The sequence below is a fragment of the Poecile atricapillus genome, chromosome W (assembly GCF_030490865.1).
Source record: "Poecile atricapillus isolate bPoeAtr1 chromosome W, bPoeAtr1.hap1, whole genome shotgun sequence".
In the NCBI taxonomy this organism is placed as follows: Eukaryota; Metazoa; Chordata; class Aves; order Passeriformes; family Paridae; genus Poecile; species Poecile atricapillus.
Genome location: NC_081288.1, coordinates 92,320,259 through 92,342,642, shown reverse-complemented (window position 1 = coordinate 92,342,642; position 22,384 = coordinate 92,320,259). Strand labels below are relative to the sequence as shown.

Below are 22,384 nucleotides of genomic sequence, written 5' to 3'. Positions count from 1 at the left end.
CGTAGAGAGAGCCCTCTCACACCGATTCGCTTCCTCCGTAGCCGGCCAATTCCCTCGCGGGAGGATGGAACCGCGACTTTTGGAGTCCGCACTCGCTCCGTGATCAGATCACGTCTCACACACGCTTGCCCAATCACCCCGCTCAACCTCGCAGTACTTACAGCAATTTTCTTGCGAGGATGTCTTCGTGCACAACTGACTTTTTATGAGCTACCAAGCCGCGGCTTCTTTTCCCGAGCTCTTCTTGGATCCGTATCCTCTTTTATTGTGGTTTTTACCTTAGCCTAAATTTGGTTCGGATGTCGGAGTGAACTGCGGAGGTTCTCGGCTTCCCAGGCCGCTGAAATCAGCGGGGGTACCCCCCTGGATAGCGAGGTTCTCCCACAGTTTTTCCGATCCGAGTCACGGCACCAATCTGTTATAAATGCAAAGGCAATTTTGGGATAAAATCAAAGAGAAATTTATTAATAAACAATAATAAGTAAAAACAGCGATAAAAACCCACAATAAAAAGATCAGCGCAGCGCTGGGTGGACAGGGGTCTACACCAGAGGTATAGGTTTCCCAAATCCACGTCTGAGCATCCTCAGGATTGGGGTTTTATAGGATTTTTAAGTCCTCAGGCCAAAATTCCAGGCAGGTTCCATTCACCAAGTGTCCTTGATTGTCCAGTGAATGGATTTCCTGACATAGAATGATGACATTATCTCGTGTCCGGCCAGAATCTCCTCATATGTAAAGGAGACTCTGTGTGTTGCAATGTTAGGTTTTTCATGACAGGGTGGTGGAATCCGGGCTGGTGCCGATGGGTATCTCGGCCGGGTTTCCTCCTTTGTCTCCCCTGATTGCTTTTTCAACACAGAAATGTTTAAGTCTGGCGAAGTCTTTCTTTTGGAACTTGTCTTTTTCCACTGATCGGTTTCTCTACCCCCTGGAATCCGCAGGGCGTTGCTTGGGTCCGGAGGTAGATAATTTCCCGAGCTAGTTTCATTGTTTTCCTGATGGTCCGTGTCCTGTGTGTTTGTTTGGGTTGATGGGCCGGTTTGGGTTAGTTATCTTGGGCGTTGCTGGCAATCAGCAACTCCTTGGAGAAAAGCCTCATCCTACTTTGAGGAGAGATTTTTCTATGCTTTATATTTTGTTTTGTTCCTACAAAACATATCTTTCTTATATACACTCCGAATTTTTAATACAACAATAATTTATTACAACTGTTACTTTCATTTTGCCTAAAGGGCTTGAAGGTCAGATATTTTTAAAATATGCAACACACAAAACATCTGTTATGTTTTCAGATGAAAGACAGGCACTGCTCCAAGGTGTTGAGTGTAAGTACAATGCATAGCAAAATGAAACATTTGTATCTGGGTTATTGTTACGAATGAGAAGGGAGAGTTTTGTGAAAAATGAGGTTCAGTCTCCAGGTAAAATTTAAAAGTTTAATAAAGACAATGTTATAAACGGGGTAGCAAAATAAGGTTAATATAAAAAGCAATTTATTATAAAACAATTTCAATCACAAGCAACGAGAGACAAAACCACAATAAAATAAATCAGTGCAGCGCCGGGTGGACAGGGGTCTATACCCAGAGGTACAGATTTTCCCAAATCCACGAAGGAGGGATCGCAGTCCGGGGTTTTTATAGGGATTTTCGTATCCTGAGACAAAACCCGGAGTAAGCACTGTCCAACAAAGAGTCTAGATGTGCGGTTGAATAGATTTCCCGGATCCGTTGAGCTGAGTCAATAGTCAACTGGGCAGAGTCCTTTCACATGCGAATGGTCCTGGGTGCCTTCTGATTGCATCTTTTGGGTGGACTCCCAGGGTGGAGTGTCCAGGTCCGGTGCGAAGCAGATGGATATCTCAGTCGGGCTACTCTCATTGTCTGACTTGATTGCTCGTGTCCTGCTCTTTATCTCGGGCTGATAAGCGTCGCTGTGGATCGTTACCGCCTGAGTGGATCGTTACCACTTGAATCGGGAAGGAATCTTTAGATCATACTACATTTTATATCTCAACATTATTATAAATATAACATATATTTCTTTATTCTCCTTCACGAATTTTTATCCAATGCCACATTTATCACAGACAAAAAGAGACAGATAATAAAGCAAAGATTAATGGCTCGGTTCTTGGCACTCTGCCAAGAGCATGCCTGGTGTTTTGGGAACACCCTTTATATACCATTTCTATTGCATCACTTTGATGCATATTCATAGACGTTATGCATATTCAAACTTTTCTATTAACTAGTTTACATTTTCCAGGAACTGTTTTGCATGGCCACTCCTTACATCTGCCTTTTTAGAGCATGCGTGCTTCTTGGTTTGTGGTTTTAATCCTCTTCTTATTACCTTTTAATTTGGGCTTTGACTCCTTGTCACGATCCGCAAGGTGGGATTCGTGATGTGGTTCTTTTAGTCGGTCTTAGAGTACAAAAGATTATCAGCAAACCAAGGACTTAAACAGCAAAACACACTTTATTGAGTGCTCATCAGCACTAATATGTGATAGAGGGAGAGAAAGGAGAAAGCAAAGCCTAAGGAAAAGAGAGTAAGGGGATTATAGCTACCAACGTCGAAGTCCACTCAGCCGTCCAACGACACAGTCTTCTGTCTGTTGGGGAGATCTCAAAGGAAGGTAAGTTTGGGGTATTATTTTATAGTGTTTTGCAAAGCGAGGGGCGCAGGGCCAAAACCAGATGAGATTGATGATCATTGTGATGAATTCCATTGTGCGGGGAGCAGGTGTAGGGTACAGAGCGATCCATGTCTTGCAAGTCTTTGCTCACCAGCAGGAACGAGGGCAATGTGTCGTGGAAACCCATTGCACAGGGTACCACGCACAAGCCTCTGCTCACCAGCAGGAACGAGAGCCGTGAGTCGTGGAAAACCCATTGCTCAGGTTACCAAGCCTCTGCTCACCAGCAGGAACGAGAGCAGTGTACCGTGCAGCCATCTGCAAACAATCACTTAGCAAACATCCAACTCAGATAGGCCCAAACCCCCAAACCAAGTCCCTTGTGATATTCAGGGTCTCAGTCTCTGTCCTTGAGACGGTTGTGAGACAGATGAGGGAATCTTCGGACCGTCTCTTACACTCCTTTCCACAGATGGTGAGTGTTGATAGCAGCCAGGTCCCCATCTGTTCATTGAATGTTATCCTAACTGGGCAGGCAGTTCGAGCATACTATATCAACTATTACCACTTATGCCTAAAGTTTTGCTAATAGCAGGAGAAGAAAAATTACATTCACACAGCAAAGCTATTTTAACATTATACATATAACATTCATCTTAATACTTGCAAAAAGCCAGTATTATAATATGTATTTATAACAGTTTGGATGGCCCCTGCCTTTGTCTAGGTTTCTGGCAGTAGGCAGCAGCTTTATTGAGGCAGCCAGCACCCCAAAACCACTCCCGCTCACAAGTTCTTAAAAATTATTGATTTGGTCTATTACAACATGAATTATTTATTGAATAGGCTCAAGGAAAAAACAGACATAAGAATTTAACAGGCTTACTACAAAGGGTAAACAAAAGAACTACGAGTAGATTAAAAAAAGCAATGCACGATAATAGGTACCTATATTACAGCTAGCGAAGAAATAGTATAGATTAAGGATCAATGTAAATTACCACCGAATTGATGACGGAGTGCACATAGAATCCTTTCCCTCAATTCCCAGGAAAGTATCCATGACATTTGCATCCAGATTTCAGGGAGAAGTCCGACGCATTTCCAGGGTGTGTGTAGGAGACTTCTGCCTCCATGGAAATTTGTGTAGCTTTTATCGTTTATAAAGTGAAGTTTCTGTCAGGAATTCCAGCTTATCTCTCCAGATTTTGTTCTCAAGGCAAGTTGTTTTTTGACAACCGAAAATTCCACCCCTGGCTCCAAAGAAATAACTCACTAGCCAGAGACAACTTACTAGTCAGACAAGCTGGCCTGGGTTATCTGATCAATTAATGTGAGCAGGGAGAATGCCTGGAGCTATTGCCTCAGCTGATGGACAGAATAGATAAGCTCTTCTGTGGTAGGGGGGATGTTCTGACACAGTTATACAGGTAGAATAACAGAATATCTCAAGTTGGAAGAGACCCATAAGGACTGAGTCCAACTCCCTGCTCCTTGCAGGGCTACCTATCACTAAATCATATGACTAAGTCATCCAGATGTTCCTTGAACTCTTGACAGGCTTGGTGCTGTGACCACTTTCCTAGGGACCCTGTTCCAGTGACCACCCATCCTCTCAGTAAAGAACCTTTTGTTACTGTCCAATCTGAACTTCCCTTGATGCAGTTTCATACCATTTCCTTGTGTCCTATCACTGGTCACCAGAGAGAGGAGATCAGCACCTCTCCCTCCACTGCCCTTCTTGAGGAAGTTGTAGACTGTGATGATGTCACTCCTCAGCCTTCTCCAAGCTGAAAAGCTAAGTGACCTCAACTGTTCCTCATAAGTATCACAAAGTAGTTGAGAGAAAGCTCAAGAAGTAAGATACAGTGATTATGTGGATTATTATGATAAGATTTATTGCTAATACAGTATCTAAAGAACAACTTTATTGTTTATTGCAGTGGATTATAGTGTCATCAGGTTGTGGTCCCTCCTGTTGAGTCACAAGCTTAAGTGAGACCCCCCTGCTTTCTAAACTTCTCAGAAAAGTCTAGGTGTGGCTCAGTCCACTTAGTCTCAGATTTGGTCAATAGTCTATGACTAAAGGGTTGTAATATAAGGCTTTTCATCTAGAAATGTACAGGGTTGCAGTTTTTGGCCTTGCAGAATTCACAATTAGAAACCAAGAAAGCACCTATGGAACAGCTTTAGGATTTTATCTCGGTATTTGACTGTGTTGTCCCTAAAGCAGGGTTCTTCTACTCAGTGTGAAGGAGCCAATCAACACACTGAGTTAAGATATTAAATTTTATTACAGTTGTGCAGAATAGGGTGCCAGGCATCTAACAGAGCTGGCACACCTTTTAGGAAACAGGCAGAATCTTTTATACAAAAAGGTAACAAAGAATGATACAGAAACAGGTCACTTGTGAGGTGCCTCTGTACAGGGAGGCAAAGATTTAGTTTCAGATAAGCATTGTTAAAGTGAGAAGCATGGCTTTAAAGCCTGGGAAGAGTGGATTCCACCCCTTTGCCTTGGGGGATGGGCCCTGTGAGCCTGGGAAGAGTTGCCCCACCCCAGACTCTCGTGGGGTGGCAGTCCAGGGTGTTCTGATTGGTTTGTGCCCTGAGGGTTTCTCCCTTGCTATGTCCCTATTAGACCCCTACCTTAAACTCCACCCTAGTTCTGTCCCGTAAAACCCACCACCCTGCCTCTGTTCTGGGCTCTGTCTCTGGATTTAAGCTGTTTGTTCCTGTGTTGAATAAATGGCTTCCTGAGATTAACCAAGCAGAAGCCCATCTCGTTGAGTCCCATGTCAGTCACCAGTAACTGTAGCCTCCCTGGACATGATCCTGCAGCTGTGGAATGCTACAGTCACTCATGATTATATAACAAAAAATTTAGTATGCATGTGGTGGTCTTGGCCCAGTTCATATAGTACCATTTACATATATGAATTTCCCTGGGGGTGTGTTTTTTAACATTATAATAATATAAGGTAACTCTAGGTTATATTTCCATCCTGTCAGCTATGACCAAGTTATTATTTGACTTTATACTCTGTTAAAGTTTCTGCTTAAATCTATTTGAACAATTAGTCATCAATGAAGTAAGGATTTATAGTATTCTGTTCTTGGGGACTCTTCACTGCTCCATTGCTCTGGCACCTTGTTGACATGGTTTCAAGACCAAGCCATTGTTGCTGTGAACTTTTTGAGACTTTTAACTTCATCTGACATCAACTGGATCTTAGCAACTTTTTACTCACCTGTACAAAAGTGAAAAGTGAGTGTTCCCAGTCTTTGGGGTGGACATACCTGGCAGACATGGAGGGAGGGGATTGCTGCCTGCAGTCTCAGGAGACCAATTTGTCCAGTTGGTCCAGTCTCCAGCAGCATTTTATACCCTTATACAGGCTGATGTGCACTAAAGTCAATCTCAACCATCTCAGTTCACCCATCTCTGCAATGCATTAATTATGTGAGCAGCTCTTCCTGCAATACCTGTTATAAATTCACTCAAAGAGAGTGATATGACTTAATTAAGAAAGAGTTTATTAATTATAGCAAGCGAGCAATAAGCAAAAATAACAGCGCTGGACGGCCGGGAAGCGATCCCGGTTCGCCGATGCCGTGCTTCCGTTTTCCGTGTGTCCTCCTTTAATCGGTCCGGCTCTCTGATGATGTGTCCTTTCTCGGGTGTTTCTGCGCATGCGTCTCTATTGGTTTAGGGGGTCTTTCTCTACCTTATCTTCTTAACCTTTCTTCACTGTTCTCTTTAAAGGCTTAGCTCAGTAACTTTCTGGAATTCAAGGAATCTTAGCAAGGCCATAATAATTATACAAGCGTCAGAAACAACCTTCAATATAATCTTGATTTTACAGAACATAGCATTACAGAGTATCATATCTGCATGTTTAGTCGAACAAAAGGGTCTGTGTTTATCACAACCCCCCCTTTTTCTATTCCCTACTTTTGTTCGCTAAATCTTTGCAATTCCCTTTTACTTAGTTCTAAATAATCTTCGGTTTCTTCCCCATTTAAGGCTTCATATCTGGTTTGTATTAACATAAGGTGAGCTGCTTCTAACCTGCTTTTTACGATGTTAATAATTTTATTAAGAATGCAAGGGCCAAAAGTAAGTCCTAGGATTAGTAAAATTAGCGGCCCTGCTATGGTAGATAGTAAAGTTGTTTGCCAGGGAGAATAATTAAACCAGGATTCGTACCAACTCTGTTGCACTTCTTGTTCTCTCTTTCTCTTTTCCAGTCCTTCTTGCAATTTGGCCATGGTTTCTCTTACTATCCCGCTCTTATTTACATATACACAACATTCTTCTTTAAGTGCAGCACACAGGCCTCCTTGTTGTAAAAATAATAGGTTTAATCCCCTTCTATTTTGCAAGGCCACTTCAGCCAGTGTTGAGAAGACCCCCGAGCTGTTCACCAATCTTCACAGAAGTAATTGTGAATGCCAATTTATTTTTATCTCTAGCACACTTTTATAGGGTTTTACAGGGTCCGCGGGCAAAGCAAACTACTACTGGTTGGTACACACAGGTTTACATTCTTGTCTTGGTACACAGGAACATTGTTTTACTTTCTACAGGCAAGTTTCAAGGATTTTAGCCTTTAATATTGCGGCTTAACCCAGAGGCTGGTTTGTGCAGACAGGCTTTTACCAATATATCATGTCCCCCATCTGCTAAAAAACTCTCTATAAGCCAGTGAGTCTAGGGAGTCTGTGAGGTCTTTTATAGATTCATCAATTCTCCTTAAATTCTCATCTACTGAAATTCTAAGCTCTTTAAGCCCCTGGTGTTGATTAACTAAGGATGCTACACCTGTTCCTAATCCAGCCCCTCCTATGCCTAGTAATACGGCTACTGTTAGTGCTGTGAGGGGTTCTCGCTTCACCAAATGGTGTTCTAAGTTTTGGTATTGTGTATACATATATTCTTCAGAATGATAAATAATCCGGGGAACTATTATAACTTGTATGCAAAATTCATAGGTTTCATTAAAGGCTGTTATAGAAACACATGGGGTTACTCCTAAAGTGTTACAAACCCATTTAGTATTAGGTGCTGGAATCAGCCACTGAACTGGCTTGTGAGGGTCATTAATCTGTATTTTTGTCTGACATAAATGATTCTTATCTGGGGGCACATTTCCCACACATTTCCCTTTTCCAGTGACTCTAGATAATGTTATTCCTGGGGTGTCTTCCCTTCCCGATTTCCATAAACAGGCAGCAGGATTAGTGCCGTTTACTCTTTTTGGTTCTGCTATGGAGCCTATGGCCTCATAAAAGGGTGGGTTAATGTTATAGCATAACCAACATTCTCTGGTTAAATTTGGGTGTGTATCATTTAATACTTTAAAGGTAGCTTGTAAAATTTTCCAAAGAGCTTCATTTCCATATTCTTGGGGTGTCTCTACTGTGGTTGTTGCTTGGGCGCTATTTTCTAATTTTTCTGAATGGTTATTCTGATCTCTTACTTTGGGATCTATTGCTCCCCACACCACTGGATTTGGTCCAACAGATCCCGAATCATGGGGAACCCTCTCTTTCTTTATAAGAATGTGCACTCCCCGATCCTTTCCGGGTTCCCATACTCTGAGACCCCAGGTTCGTCCCATTAACCACCCAGGGTCTTGGGATTGTGTAATATTGATGTAGTGAAATTTGCAAGTCCCAATATATGTTACTTCCCCTGAGGGGCCTATCCAGGGCTTTATACATCCGTGTGGACCCCGTTCAACCTTTAGATACTTATCTGGGTTCTGTACTTTCCACCCCATGGAAATTGTCTCACAGCCCCAATATCTACAGTAAAATTCGCCAGGGTAATTACAATATCCTCTGCCTGGATTAGAAGCTGGGCACATATATAGTACCTTACGCCCGGGTGGGATACTACTAGTACCCTTCCACTTAATAAGAGAATCTAGTGTAACTTGAAAGCTAGGGGCTCCAGAGGTGATCTGTGATTGGATAATAGCCTGGTCTTCCCATCGGATTAAAGACCAATTAAAGGGTTCGTGAGTCTTACTTATACAAATGTTAAATGTGCTAATTAAGATTGTAAATGTTATTAACTTATTTAATGAGCATTGGCTTCCCCTGCTATAATAGAGGCTTTTCTTTTGTATAGTGTCAGTTTGGATTCCCCAGAAATTATTTCGCTGGGTTGTATCATTCCCATTCTTGTGGCATTTCCAGGTCCATGACCTTTTGGTCCCATATATATTGGAGTGTTTCCCTCCACAGTTTATTACTCCTCTGCCTCTCCCGTCGTCGACCCGGTTGCCACGGGACACGGGGTGTACCATCTTCTCAGCAGCAAGAGTATTCTTCGGGAGGGAAATTACTCCTTCTCTTATTAATTCTTTGTATGTATTTTTCCCAACTTTTATGCTTTACTAAAGGGGTATTACACCTCAATTCCTGGAGCCACTGTCTGCACAACCCAGCTACTATATTTGCTACAAAAGGTGCAGGTTCGTTTGGATGGTAACAATAATACAAGGGGTTAACTCCTTTTGCATAAATAGTCCACCACTCCTCTGATTCTGTCTCAAATTCTCCTGCTCGTATTCTAGTTATTAAGGCCCAATCAGTGAGTCTCCTCTGGGCAGTGTAGCAAGATCTACACACCCCTCTCGGTGGGTAGCCTCTATGACAGTGGGTCCACCAATGTTCTTCACATATTATACATTTAAAATAAACAAAAGGATAACAATTCTGACATAAAGCACAGCCTATTTTAACACTTCTATTATATATTTCTTTACCACTAGATGGGGGTATTTTATATTCTATATAAAAACCTTTATGAAATTTACTATTCATAAGTTTCTAAGCCGGTTAATAGTCCTTGGATGTTACTTTGTTCGGGATATCTTAAGTCTCAGGTCCCCAGCCGGGCTAACCACTTCCCAGTTATTAGTCTTTGGTGGCTTCACAGGTCCCTTTATACGACTGGCATGTGTCCACCCCTTCTCAGCTGTTCGAACTGCAGAGTCAGTTGTTAATAAGACTTGGTACGGCCCCTCCCACTTCGGTGTTAGGGGATTTTCTTTCCAGCTTCTTATCAGCACCCACTCTCCGGGTTGTACGTGGTGTAATATAAAATCCAATGGTGGTCTTTGAGCTAGCATTCCTTTTTCCCACAAGGCTTTTTTGAATTGCATTAATTTTATTAAGTACTTGTTGATGTATTGATCACTCACATTTGGATGTGTTTGAACTTCCTCTATATTATAGGGCATACCATATAACATCTCAAAAGGGGAAATTCCTAAATCTGCCCTTGGCTGGGTTCGAATATTCAGAAGGGCTAGTGGAACACATTTAACCCATGATAATTTTGTTTCCATCACTAGCTTAGTAAGTTGCTTTTTTATTTCTCCATTCATCCTTTCTACTCTCCCAGAACTTCGAGGGTGCCAAGGGGTGTGTTGTTCCCACTTGATTCCTAATGCTTCCGACACTTCTTGAGTTATTTTTGATGTAAAATGGGGACCTTTATCAGAGTCTATTGTCTCTGGTACCCCATATCTGGGAATTATTTCTTCCACTAGCACTTTTACAACTGTTCATGAAGTTTCCCTAGATGTTGGGAAAGCTTCTACGAAGTGAGTGAGATGATCCACTAGGACCAGGAGGCATTTAAGTCTCCCTACCTTTGGTAGTTCTGTGAAGACAATTTGAATATTTGCAAAGGGTCTTTTTGCTAAGGGTCTCCCTCCATAAGGTAATTTTCTGAGATTTTTCCTATTTGTTTTTAAACATGGGAGGCAGCTTCTAGTAATTTGCTTAGCTAAGTCTCGAATACCTGTGCTCATATACTTTGCTGCAAAATAGTCTATTAGTCCCTGTGATGCCCAATGTGTCCTTTGATGTATTTTTTCTAATATTCTTTGAGCTATGGCTTTTGGTAGTACTTCCCGGCCATCTGGGAGAAACCATCTACCCTCTGAGTTTTCTATTGCTCCTGTCTCTGGGAGTTTTAACCTCTCTTCCTCAGTAAATCTACTTCTTAAGTCACTATCTTTATGTTCTAGAGTTTCTTCCTGCCCCCCTTTTTCTTTTAGGACCATTGTTCGTAATGCCGCCTGTTTTGCCTCCTGATCAGCAGCATTATTTCCTCTACTCCTTAAGTCTATTCCCTTCTGGTGTCCTTTCAAATAAACCACTGCCAACCTCTTGGGCCTTCTCAGGGCCTTTAATAGTGCAATTATAAGTTTTTGATGAACTAAATCTTTCCCTTGAGAGTTTATTAAACCTCTTTCTTCCCACAGTTTACCAAACGTATGCACCACCCCATAACTATATCTGGAATCTGTATATATTGTCCCCTCCTTTCCTTCTAGTAATTTCAATGCCCTTAATACTGCATACAATTCACAGGCTTGGGCTGACCAAGATTTGTCTAATGGACCTGATTCTAGAACTTGCATATCAGGTCCTCGTATTATAGCATAGCCTGTTTTCCTCTTTCCTTCTATCACTCTGGAGGACCCATCCACAAACAGCTTTTTTCTGCTTTCTAATTCCTCTTCTTCCAGATCAGGTCTAATTTTGGTTTGTTCCTCAATTGTAGTTATACAGTCGTGTCAAAGATTCACCTTCAGGTTCTCCATACAAAAATGCAGCCGGGTTTTGTACAGTTGTGGTTTCTAATATTAAGTTTGGGGCTTCAATTAAAATCCCTTCATATTTTAAAAGCCTAGCATCTGAAATCCATTTTTCCGCCTTTCGTTGTAGCACACCCCGAATGTTATGGGGGGACATTACCTTCAAATTGCTATTAAAGGTGATTTTCCTAGCTTCCTCTACCAGTAGGGCACATCCTGCTACTACTTGTAGACAGGCTGGCCAGCCTTTACTCACAGGGTCTAAGATCTTTGATAAATATCCTATTGGCTTCTTCCTCCCTGCCCACTCCTGAGTTAGGACTCCAAAGGCAATCCCATTTTCTACATTTACAAACAAGAAAAAGGGTCTCCTCAAATCTGGGAGACTCAAGACAGGAGCATGAATTAAACTTTCTTGTAGTTCCCGGAGTTTTTCTGTATCTTCTGAACTCCATTTTATTACTCCCTCCTGTGTCAATTTTTGATATAAAAATTTAACTTTACTGCTATAATTTTCAATCCACTGTCTACAATACCCTGTTAATCCCAAGATTTGACGTATCTGTCTTTTATTTTTAGGAATCGGTAGTGACAAAATTCCTTGTACTCTTTCAGGGTCTATTTTTTTCTCCCCTTTTCTAAGGTAATGGCCTAAATATTTTACTTTTTCTTCCACAAATTGGAGCTTTGCCTTAGATACTTTCAATCCCTTTAGACCCAGGAAATTTAACAATTTAATACTCTCTCTCCTTACATCTTCTTCCTCTTTCCCAGCTAAAAGCAAATCATCCACGTATTGTATCAAGGTCACTCCTGGGTCTGTCTGATAATCCTGTAAAATCTGTTCTAATGCTTGCCCAAACAAATTGGGAGATTCTGTAAACCCCTGGGGCAGTACTGTCCATCTCAATTGTTGTCTCCTCCCCGTGTCTGGATCTTCCCATTCAAATGCGAAATAATCTCGACTAGCCTCATCAAGAGGGCAGGCCCAGAATGCATCCTTTAAATCTATAACACTGTACCACAGACTGTCAGGTCCCAGTTTGCTTAATAATGTATATGGATTTGCTACTACGGGGAACCGTGCCACTGTACGTTTGTTAATTTCTCTTAAATCTTGTACCAAACGATAAGTCCCATCTGGCTTCTTTACTGGCAGTATGGGTGTGTTAAAAGGTGACATACATGGTTCTAATAGTCCCTTACTTAACAATCTATCAATTTCTGGTTTCAACCCTCTTCGTCCCTCAAGTGACAAGGGATATTGTTTTATTCTGACTGGGATTTCTGGGTTTTTAATAGTGACCGAGAATGGGGTTATCTTCAACTGCCCCACACTCTCAGGTGTATACCACACTTCTGGGTTTATTTTGTCTTCATCTTCTACTCTTAAAGGGCATAGTTTTATTTTCCACTCCTTATCAACTATATCTAAATGTATTCCCAATTCAATAATTAAATCTCGTCCCAACAAATTATAATCTGCTTCTGGTACTAACAAAAAATTTCCCAACCCGACTTTTGATTCTGATTCTATCATCACATCTTTAATAACCCCCACTTCAAAGGGTTCCCCCTTTGCCCCCACTCCTGTGGCAGTTTCTTTGGATATACTACATCCTTTAGGTAAAAACTGAATAGTTGATCTTTCAGCTCCAGTATCTACCAAGAATGTTATTTCTTGGTGCTGGGGACCCACTTTTAACTTTATCAAGGGCTCTTTCTGGTGTTTTTTGGTCCCTATAAAAAAGAGCCCCTGACCTCCCTAGTCTTCTTTAAACATCTTTTCATCCTGGATCCTCACCCTACATTCCCTCTTAAAGTGTCCTTTCTTTCCACAGTAAAAACAAGCTTTAGTGTTCTGTCTTTCCTTTGAATCTCTAATCGGTCTCTGTTGTTTCTCTTTCCATGTTTGATCTCTACCCTCATCTTAAATTGCCGCTTCTGAGCCTCTTCTTCTCTCCTAACATACACTTTTTGTGCCTCCCTCAAAAGCTCATCCAAACCCCTGTCTTGCCACCCATCCAATTTTTCTATCTTTCTCCGAATATCCTCCGAGGATTTTGCTACAAATTGTGCTTTAAGCAGTGCTTGCCCCAACTGGGTGTCTGGATCCATTCCGGAATATAGTTGAAAATTCTTTCCTAGCCTTTCCAACCATTCTGTAGGAGTTTCATCTTTCTTTTGCCTCTCATTGAATGCTTTATTGATATTATGACCCCTTGGGACTGCCTCCCTAATTCCTTGAATTATAATAGTCCTCAAATCCTGCATGTGTACTCTGTGGGCTGGATTCTGATGATCCCAATGGGGATTCTGGAGGGGCCATTTTACATCTGCCAGTGGTCCCTGAGCATGCTGAGCATCCCAGATACGCATGCCTTCCCTTCTAATCATGTTTTTCTCTTCTGCCGTAAATAAAATATTCAGGATAGATTGTAATTCCTCCCATGTGTATATATTGGGTCCTAAAAATTGATCAACTCTTTCTGCAACCCCCAATGGATCTTCCAGTAAATGCCCCATCTCTTTTTTGAAGTCTCTGACATCCCCTGAGCTAAGAGGGACAGATATAAACCCTATTCCAGCTTGGGGGCCACCCATTGGCATTTCTCTTAATGGGAATAGGTGTTCCTGTTTCCTTCTGGCTCTATTCCTGGTGACAGGCCCCACTTCTGGCATGTCTGGCATGTCTAAATCCTCCTCCTCGGGATTCGGAGGGGGAGAGGGAGGGGCTCGACGGGGAGGGGGAGGGGCTCGTGGTGGTGGTGGTGGTACAAATGGAGGGGGGGGGATTATCAAAGTATCTTCTTTTCGGGGTTTCTTTTTCTTTCCCTTCCCCTCCCCCGAATTTTCTGTCAATTTAAATAAAAAAACCTCGGGATTATCTACCCAGATCTTTGCATAAGCACTTTCCTCTGGGTTAAAGGGGATCTTTGTTTTTACCCAGGAATTTAACTTTTGTTTAACCCACTCTTCGGTTGATCCAAATATAGGCCAAAATACATTCTTTGAAATTTCCTTTCCTCCCCATATTACTACACAATAGTGAATCATTTTTGCCCTATCTTTATTTTCTGTCCCCGGGAAATGTTCCCAATTATCTAGTATAAAACCCAACGGACTATCTTTAGGTACCGGTGGGAGTTTAACAGGTACAGAAGGCTTGCTCTTCCCCTGTCCCATTCTTCCGGAGTGCCTTCAATCACACAATTCCTTTCGCTTCCCCTTGTTCGTGGCCCAGGTCCTCGCGGGCCAATGGGAACCGCACTGATAGAGGGTCCGCTCTCGCTTGGGGAATCCGGCTACCGGTTCCCCTCTCAGACACACACACACTCACCACACTCCGGGATCCCGACCCCGACCAGACGGATCCCCGTTATACTCACGCGTCCTGCGTCTTCGTCTGGACTCTGTGCACAGAATTTAAGGGGTCGACCGGTCTCCCTTTTGCTTATTGCCTTAATTTTAGGTTCGTCGGTGCAATCGAGGCAGGAACCGGCCCCCCCCCGGGCCGCTAAACCTTAGCGGGGCGCCTCCCAGAAGTGCCGATCCGTCCTACAGATTGCATCCGAGTCACGGGCACCAAATTGTTATAAATTCATTCAAAGAGAGTGATATGACTTAATTAAGAAAGAGTTTATTAATTATAGCAAGCGAGCAATAAGCAAAAATAACAGCACTGGACGGCCGGGAAGCGATCCCGGTTCGCCGATGCCGTGCTTCCGTTTTCCGTGTGTCCTTCTTTAATCGGTCCGGCTCTCCGATGACGTGTCCTTTCTCAGGTGTTTCTGCGCATGCGTCTCTATTGGTTTAGGGGGTCTTTCTCTACCTTATCTTCTTAACCTTTCTTCACTGTTCTCTTTAAAGGCTTAGCTCAGTAACTTTCTGGAATTCAAGGAATCTTAGCAAGGCCATAATAATTATACAAGCGTCAGAAACAACCTTCAATATAATCTTGATTTTACAGAACATAGCATTACAGAGTATCATATCTGCATGTTTAGTCGAACAAAAGGGTCTCTGTTTATCACAATACCCACCTGGTGTTCTTACCCTAGGACAAAACACACTGCCCATCAGAGACTGTGGAAAGTGTGAGAAGGTGCGTGTATAAGGAGGATGTATGCAAAGACCCTACTATCTTTCATTGCTGTAACATAAGGTGCTCTCTGTTGTGGGTTTTTTCCTTTTCTCTGATTTGAGAGAGAATTGGTATCTATAAGTTTGTTTGTTCTCAAGTTCTATCAATTGAAAAGTTTTTATAGAGTTCTGCAGCACTGAAAAGTTGATTCTGTCTGGGATCTGCATCGAGGAGCTTCTCACCATGCCTATTGCTGCTGATCACATGGTTCCCACCGGCACCATGCCGGACCACACTGGTCATCAGCTCCGCTCAGCACCTCTCCTCATGAGGGATGCCAAAAAGGAAAAGCTGCTGCCGCCTCTTCTGCCCTTCTGTCTGCAGCATGGCTGGCTAAAAGCAGCTAAGCAAATAAATTCATTGCGAGCCATGCTGAGACAGCAGCGGCGGCATGATGCCATCCCGGCTACCCACCCTGGCCTCACAATCTCAGCTGCTTGGCCGCTCCTGGACTGGGATGGTGGCGGCCGCTCTTGGCCTCAGCCACATGGTCTCAACCACATGGCTTCGGGGTCTCAATACCCCCCCCGCCCCAGTGGTATGACCCCATCAGCCACACTGGGAAAGGGCCCCAGCTGCTGTGCCGGGAAGGGGCTTGGTGGCCCCCTCACCACCCCTCTGAGGCTAGAAAGAAAAAAGCTTCCTGCGGTTTTTCCTCTCTTAAATATGTTATAGTACAGACTTTACCAGTTTTTCTAATTGGCTTAGCAGTGTGCCTATTCTCAGATCCAGCCAGCAATTGGTTTTCCCAGTTACAAAAGAAGCTTTTAGCAGCTCCTCTCAGAAAATCACTTCCATGGCTGGCTTCTTCCCTCCTCACCAAAAATCAAGCCATGCAAAACCCACACTCTCTAGATCATTCACCATCTTCATAGCTGTCCTTTGGATGCTCTCTAATAGTTTTGTATCCTTATATTGAGGCACCTAAAACTGCACACAGTACTTGAGGTGAGGCCATGCCAATGCAGAGTAGAGCAGAACAGTCACCTCTCTTGACCATCTGGGGATGCTGTGCCTGATGCACGCCAGGACCTGGTTGGCCCTTTTGGCTGCCAGGGCACACTTGACTCATGTTCAACTTGCCATTAACCCAAATCCACAGATCTCTTTCCATGGGGTTGCTCTCCAGCCACTTGTTTCCCAATTTGTATGTATAACCAGGATTATCACATCCCAGATGGAGAATCTGGCTCTTGCTCTTGTTAAATTTCATATGCTTGGTGATTGCACAACTCTCTAGTCTGTCTAGATCTCTCTGTAATGCCTCTACCCTTGAGAGAGTCCACAACTCTTAATTTAGTATCATTAGTTGTCGTGGTTTTGAACCAGTAATTAACAAAAAGGGGAAAAAAGAATTATTTATTTTTTGCTGTGAGATATGGATTAAAATAAGAGCAAACCAGGCATAAAACTTAAAAGGAATAAAGAAAGTTTATTGACAAACTACAAGAATAAGAACACCAGAATAAACTTTTAGAAAAAACCTTTTCATTTCTCACTGCCCACCATTCTTTTGTTCACATGATAACAGAGACAACAACTTTATAATTTTGATGGTTTAAATAATCTCGATTCTTTCTACAGTCTTTCTATCAGTTTCTGTAAAGAAACAGAAGTTCCTTTCTGTTAATTTATGGAGTTTTTCACAAGAAAACTATTTTTGTTATAGTTTCTTGTTTTTCTGATATCAGCTGCTCAGAGCTGCTGTTATCAAAGCTCACTCCTCCTATTCCACATCACTCTGAAATGTGTTATAGGTCATTAGTTTGGGGATAGCATTTTAAGGATAAGTTATTCAAAGGCAAAAAGTATTCTTCGTCTGTTTTTGTGAGCTTCACTAGAAAACAGTTTTCTCATTGCCTCTCAAGGCTTCAAATCTCTCAGCACTTCACTATACCATAATTACTCTACTTTTTCTCAAATTTACACTTTGAACACTCTATTCCTCCCCATACTCTATCATGAATTAAAGGAGTTCTTTTCAGGACTTCATTGTCCATCCCCATCGTTTTAACAGAAAGATATTTCAGCTTAATTAAAGCATCTTCTTAATTCTCTACCTTTCTTGAAGTTTCTTTTCTTTCTTGCCATTAGTAGTTTATAAAGTCTCTTTTCATGTTGATCACTCTCCTTTTCTCTTTCTGGATAAAAAGATTAATCCGCAAGTCTTATCTGGAAAAGAAAGAGTTAAAATCTTGCCCAAGCTTTTGTAGATGGTTCGGTGATTTCTGCTGAACAGGAGCTGGAGCTGTCTGCGATGGAAAGTTTCTCATAGCTGCTCTGGAGAGCATAGTCACTGTCTCTGCTTGCAGCAGGCCCAGAGCCCCTCTCCTTCTTCACTCGGCAGTTTTCTAGTGAATGTAGTTACAGCAAAACCTGCAGCCGAGCCAGAGATCGGGCCGGGCCCGGCCCAGCCCGACCTGGCCCGGGGCAAGCCCCCGCAAGCCCCATCTCCCGGCCGGGAGACGGGAGACACGGCGGGCCCGGCCCGACCCCCGCCCGGCCACACGTGGCCGGGCAGAGGGAGAAGCCGAAGCTCTACTACCTTTTACAGTCAGAAAACAAAGAGAATCACAGACTTCTGGTTGTACACTTTAAGGTGGGGTTCACAAGTTGATTCTACTTTTCAATGGCTAAAACTGCTGTCAATTCTCAGCAATGACCGATAATTGGTCAGGAGAAAAGACTCCCAGGAGTCCCCAGCAACTTTAACTTTCTTAAAGGTAAAGTAACCCCATGACATTAGTAAACTTACTTAATGTTCAGTAGATTCTTGTGTCCAGATCATTTATAAAAACAATAAAGAACACTCGCCCTAAAATTGAGCCCTGAGGAACCCTGCTGGTGTCTGGCTTCCAGCCTGATGTAACCCCATTTTCTATAACTCTTTGAGCCTGGCCCATCAGCCATTTGCTCACACAACCTATTATGGACTTGTCTAGGTTTATGCTGGACATTTTTTCCAGATGCATACAGTGAAAAACAGTATCAAAAGCTTTGCTCAAATCCAAAATACCCCACATCTACTGGCTTCCCTAGGTCAACTAGACAGGTGACCTTGTCATAAAAGGTGTCTTGGTTTGAAACAATTTAGAGAAGAACACACTGGATTGAATTGTCTTCCTTTAAGGGTTCCAACAATCCCTTTCCACCAATAAGGGACTGTCCTGGGGTGACTGTATGATGCTGTATCGCCTATTATGCCCAGACATGAGTCCTGTAGTTTTAAGTTTGAAGGGAGGGGGGAAGCAGTGAAATTCTTTCAGTGTCTATTCAAAACACAGATAACTCACTTGTCTTTGCCAGCTCTCAGCTTTTTTTTTCTCCAGAAAGAGAGACGGAGAGTTTTTCTTTGCTTTTTAGCTAGTTTTTTAGTTAGCTGAGTGATATGCAGATAGAAAAAAAACTCTATAACTCGCAGAGTAGTTGTAAGAGTAGATATGAATTTATTCAGTGCTGAGGTGCATGGGGGATATCTCCTCCAAAAAGCATGCACACCTTTTGAGATTTGGTTTTCTCCTTTTATCCTTTACAAACTAAGGTTGCACAATATGCCTAATATATATTCATTTCCTAACCCCCGCTTGTCTTTGCTTCATATTAAAATTAGCTCCACACCCCTTTGTGGCTATGCACTGGTCGTTTTTTGTCAGTTTGGTGGTCGTCTGGGGGTCTCTGGGATGAGGTCAGCAATTTTTTCCTCGGCTGAACTTTCACCTTGTCTTCTCGTGCATGCTCCTTTCAGTCTTTTGACCACCTTTTGGACTTTGATACCGTTCTTTCCGGCTTAGGGGTCCAAGGAATCCCCTTATCCTGTGGTGCCTTTGTCTTTGCATCTTGTTTGTGTATTTTAGCTCTTTATCTTATCTTGCAGTCTCGATCCTTTCTTGCTCTTGTCAGCTCCCCCTCTCTTCTGGTCAGGCATTTCTTTATGTTTAATTCTTAATTCTTAATTTCTCTGTTTCATGAGGGAAGAAGTTTTTCCTGGGACTGTGGCTTCTCCTTCTTCTTCTGGAACTGTTCGCTTTTTCTCTGGTCCGAAACACCAGAACGTCACTGCCCCCCCCCCCCACTGGCCCGGAGGCTAAATCTGGATCCCAGAGAGAGCTGAGACACACCTACAGAAAGGACTCTGAATCTACAAGCTCTTCTCTGCAGCAAGAAATTTTATTATTTAACATTATTCATTCTTTCTCATGCCTGTGAGCACCCAGCTTGTTAAATAAACAGGTTTTTTCACTTTCTTCCAAGGAAAATTCTTTCCAAACCTGAGTGGGGGAGGGGTTGTTGAAACCTGCCTTCTATTCGAGGACATGTTCATTGCAGGACATTTCCTCCAAATTTGTCTCAAACTAAGACAGAGACGAATACTAATATACATAAAAGTGGACAAATAGCCGTTTATTAACAAACAGGGGGGAAAAAAGTAAATAACTGCTAGATATCAAACTGCTAAATCCCCCAACCCCACTGGAACAGAGAGACCTAAAATGCTAGAAATACCCGTTCCTGATACAGGGGTCAGCAGGGACAACCTCAGGCTGTGTAGGACAAAAGGGACAAGAAGGCATCACATCCCCCTTGGGAGGGCAGGAGTCTCATGGAGAAGTTCCAGCAGCAGATTAAGAGGTTCCTCACCTCAAGGCACAGCAGAGTGGGCATAGCAGGCGAAGCAGCTTGGCTGGAGCCACTCAGCATTTCCTCTCCCTGGCTCTGCGCAGTTGACAGTGACTCTGGACGGAGCAGGGCTGCTCTGCTCCTGTCAAGCAATGCCCCTGGCTTTTGACAGGCAGATGTGGAATTCACCCTTAAGGCAGTTCAAAGACAGCTACTGCAGCTTCTCCAAGCTGAGGAAAAAAAATACTGAAAAAGAAAGAAAAGCCTTTGCCTGAACAAAGACCAAGCAGCCAGTGGTACAAATTCCATGCTGCAAAAAAAGCTGTGAAAAACTTGTGCATGAAAATTTTAAAAATGCCCAGGCATAGCAACACTCCTCCTGCCAAGGTCCCCTGGCTGCCAGATCTTGAAGATGCAGTAACAATTTTTAAGGGTGCAGATTGATATGGAGTACAATATTATTATGAATCAACTCAGAACAAAAGGAAATTAGGTTAATTAAGCAGGACTTTCCCTTCATGAACTCATGCTGGCTGTGACCAATGACTGCATTGTCTCTCAAGTGTTTTTCAATAACTGTCAGAATAACCTTCTTTGCAATTTTGCCAGGCACTGAAGTGAGACTGACAGGCCAGTACTTACCAGGGCCATCTCTCATCCTTCTTGAAAATTAGGACAATGTTACCCAGAGTCCAGTTAACTGGGACCTCTCTGTATTCCCAAGACCATTTGAAATTAATTGAGAGAGGTTTTACAATGACATCAGCCAGCTCTTTGAGCATTCTTGTATGAATCCCATCAGGGCCCATAGACTTATAGGGATCCAGCTGGAGCAGCAGATCCTGCACAGTTTCAGGGTTGACTGGGAACTTGTCATTCTCACAGTCATGGTCCTCCAGCTCAGGGCTCTGAGGGTCCCAGAGGCCATTATTGGTATTGATGAGAGAGGTGAAGAAAGCAGTAAATGTCTCTGCTTTGTCTGTGTGCCTGTTTGTGAGGTGATCAATGTCATCAAGCCACAGACCACTGTTATCTCTGATTCTCCTTTTGCTGTTTTACTTTCCTTTTTCACCTAGGTTCTTGGAGGAGATCCCTGCTCAACCAAGCTGGCCTTTTGCCTTGCTTGCTTGACTTATGACACTTTTGAATTTCCTGCTCCTGTGTTCTTAAGAGATGTCTCTTAAAAATGACCAGCACTGATGGACCCCAGAACCTTCAAAAACATTTTCCCAGGGAAGCTTACTAACTGGGTTCCTGAGTAGCACCAAAATTGGACTCAGTATTCCTACAGAGGATCTTCCAGATGTTGAATAGAAGATAGCATTATTTTCTAGGTCTTGTAAACTACCCTGTGTTGCAACACCATTTTATTTTATTTTATTCAGCTTGAAAGCCACTAAATCTGATTCATGTCTAGAACTATCTGCAGATTGATATCTGTCCTGTACTCATGCAGTACAATATTTCCTATAACCAAATCAGCCTTAAAAATAATTTTTCCCTGATGTACACAAGTGTTAAATTTTTGGTGGTCATCCATTAACTTTAGTCTTTTTTGCTCTCCTGTCTTGGATTTTGGTTTCTTTCCATAAATAATTCTTTGTGCTGCCTGGGTTTGGTTCAGTTTCTTTAGTGATTGTGATCATTGATATATTTCTTTCTAAAGAACGATCAGAATGGAGTCCAGATGGATGAGGAAAGGCTAGATCATTTATTGCTAACTTGGTTATTAGCTGAGCTTTCTTGTTATTCTGTTGGGACCTGCTTATCTGAGTCTGAAGTGGTATACATATATGGACTTAAGATAATTTTAAATTTTTGTGTCCATGAAAGCTGGAGTCTCATCTTGTCAGAGCATTAACAGATAGTCTTTATTATCTTAGTAGAGGTCCTGAACTACCATTTTAAACCCCTCTCCCCAAATGGTAGTGAACTTAAGATACTTTACTGTTATCTTTCCCTTGAATTAGCTAAATATATGAATTGACTGAAGTTTCAAATGTATTTAAAGTTTAAAATAACTTTTTGATCACCATATAGCCAGATTGGTAACCTGGACTGTCTTGAAATGTCTAAAGAATACCTGAAAATTACAAGCCAAAATGCAAATAAGCAGAGCATTACCTTGTGGGTGCAATACCATGGGGACATACACAACAATAACACAAAAAAAACCCCCATATAACTAAAAAAACCCACAATACCCCTCCAACAACATAAAGAACTTTAAAAAGCGCTAACTCAATATCATATATCATGAAAAGCTTGTGACACTACTGCTAAGCTGTTAAGAGTATGTCAATCAATATATATGTAATGCTGCTTAATGAAGAGCAATGTATATGGCTGAAGTAA

The 22,384-nt window shown here is 42.4% G+C and overlaps 1 protein-coding gene across 5 annotated transcripts in view; it reads left to right on the top strand.

Moving 5' to 3' along the window:
- Window positions 1–22,384, top strand: part of LOC131591636 (ceramide transfer protein-like) — a 311,936-nt gene that overhangs the window by 137,102 nt on the left and 152,450 nt on the right. For 2 of the 5 annotated variants that reach the window (XM_058862535.1, XM_058862536.1), the window contains one exon: window positions 1,296–1,328. The exons of the other annotated variants lie outside the window; for them this stretch is intronic. In XM_058862535.1, the coding sequence (XP_058718518.1) occupies window positions 1,296–1,328 (33 nt within the window). The remainder of the gene's footprint in view (window positions 1–1,295; window positions 1,329–22,384) is intronic. 5 annotated transcript variants of the gene reach the window in all.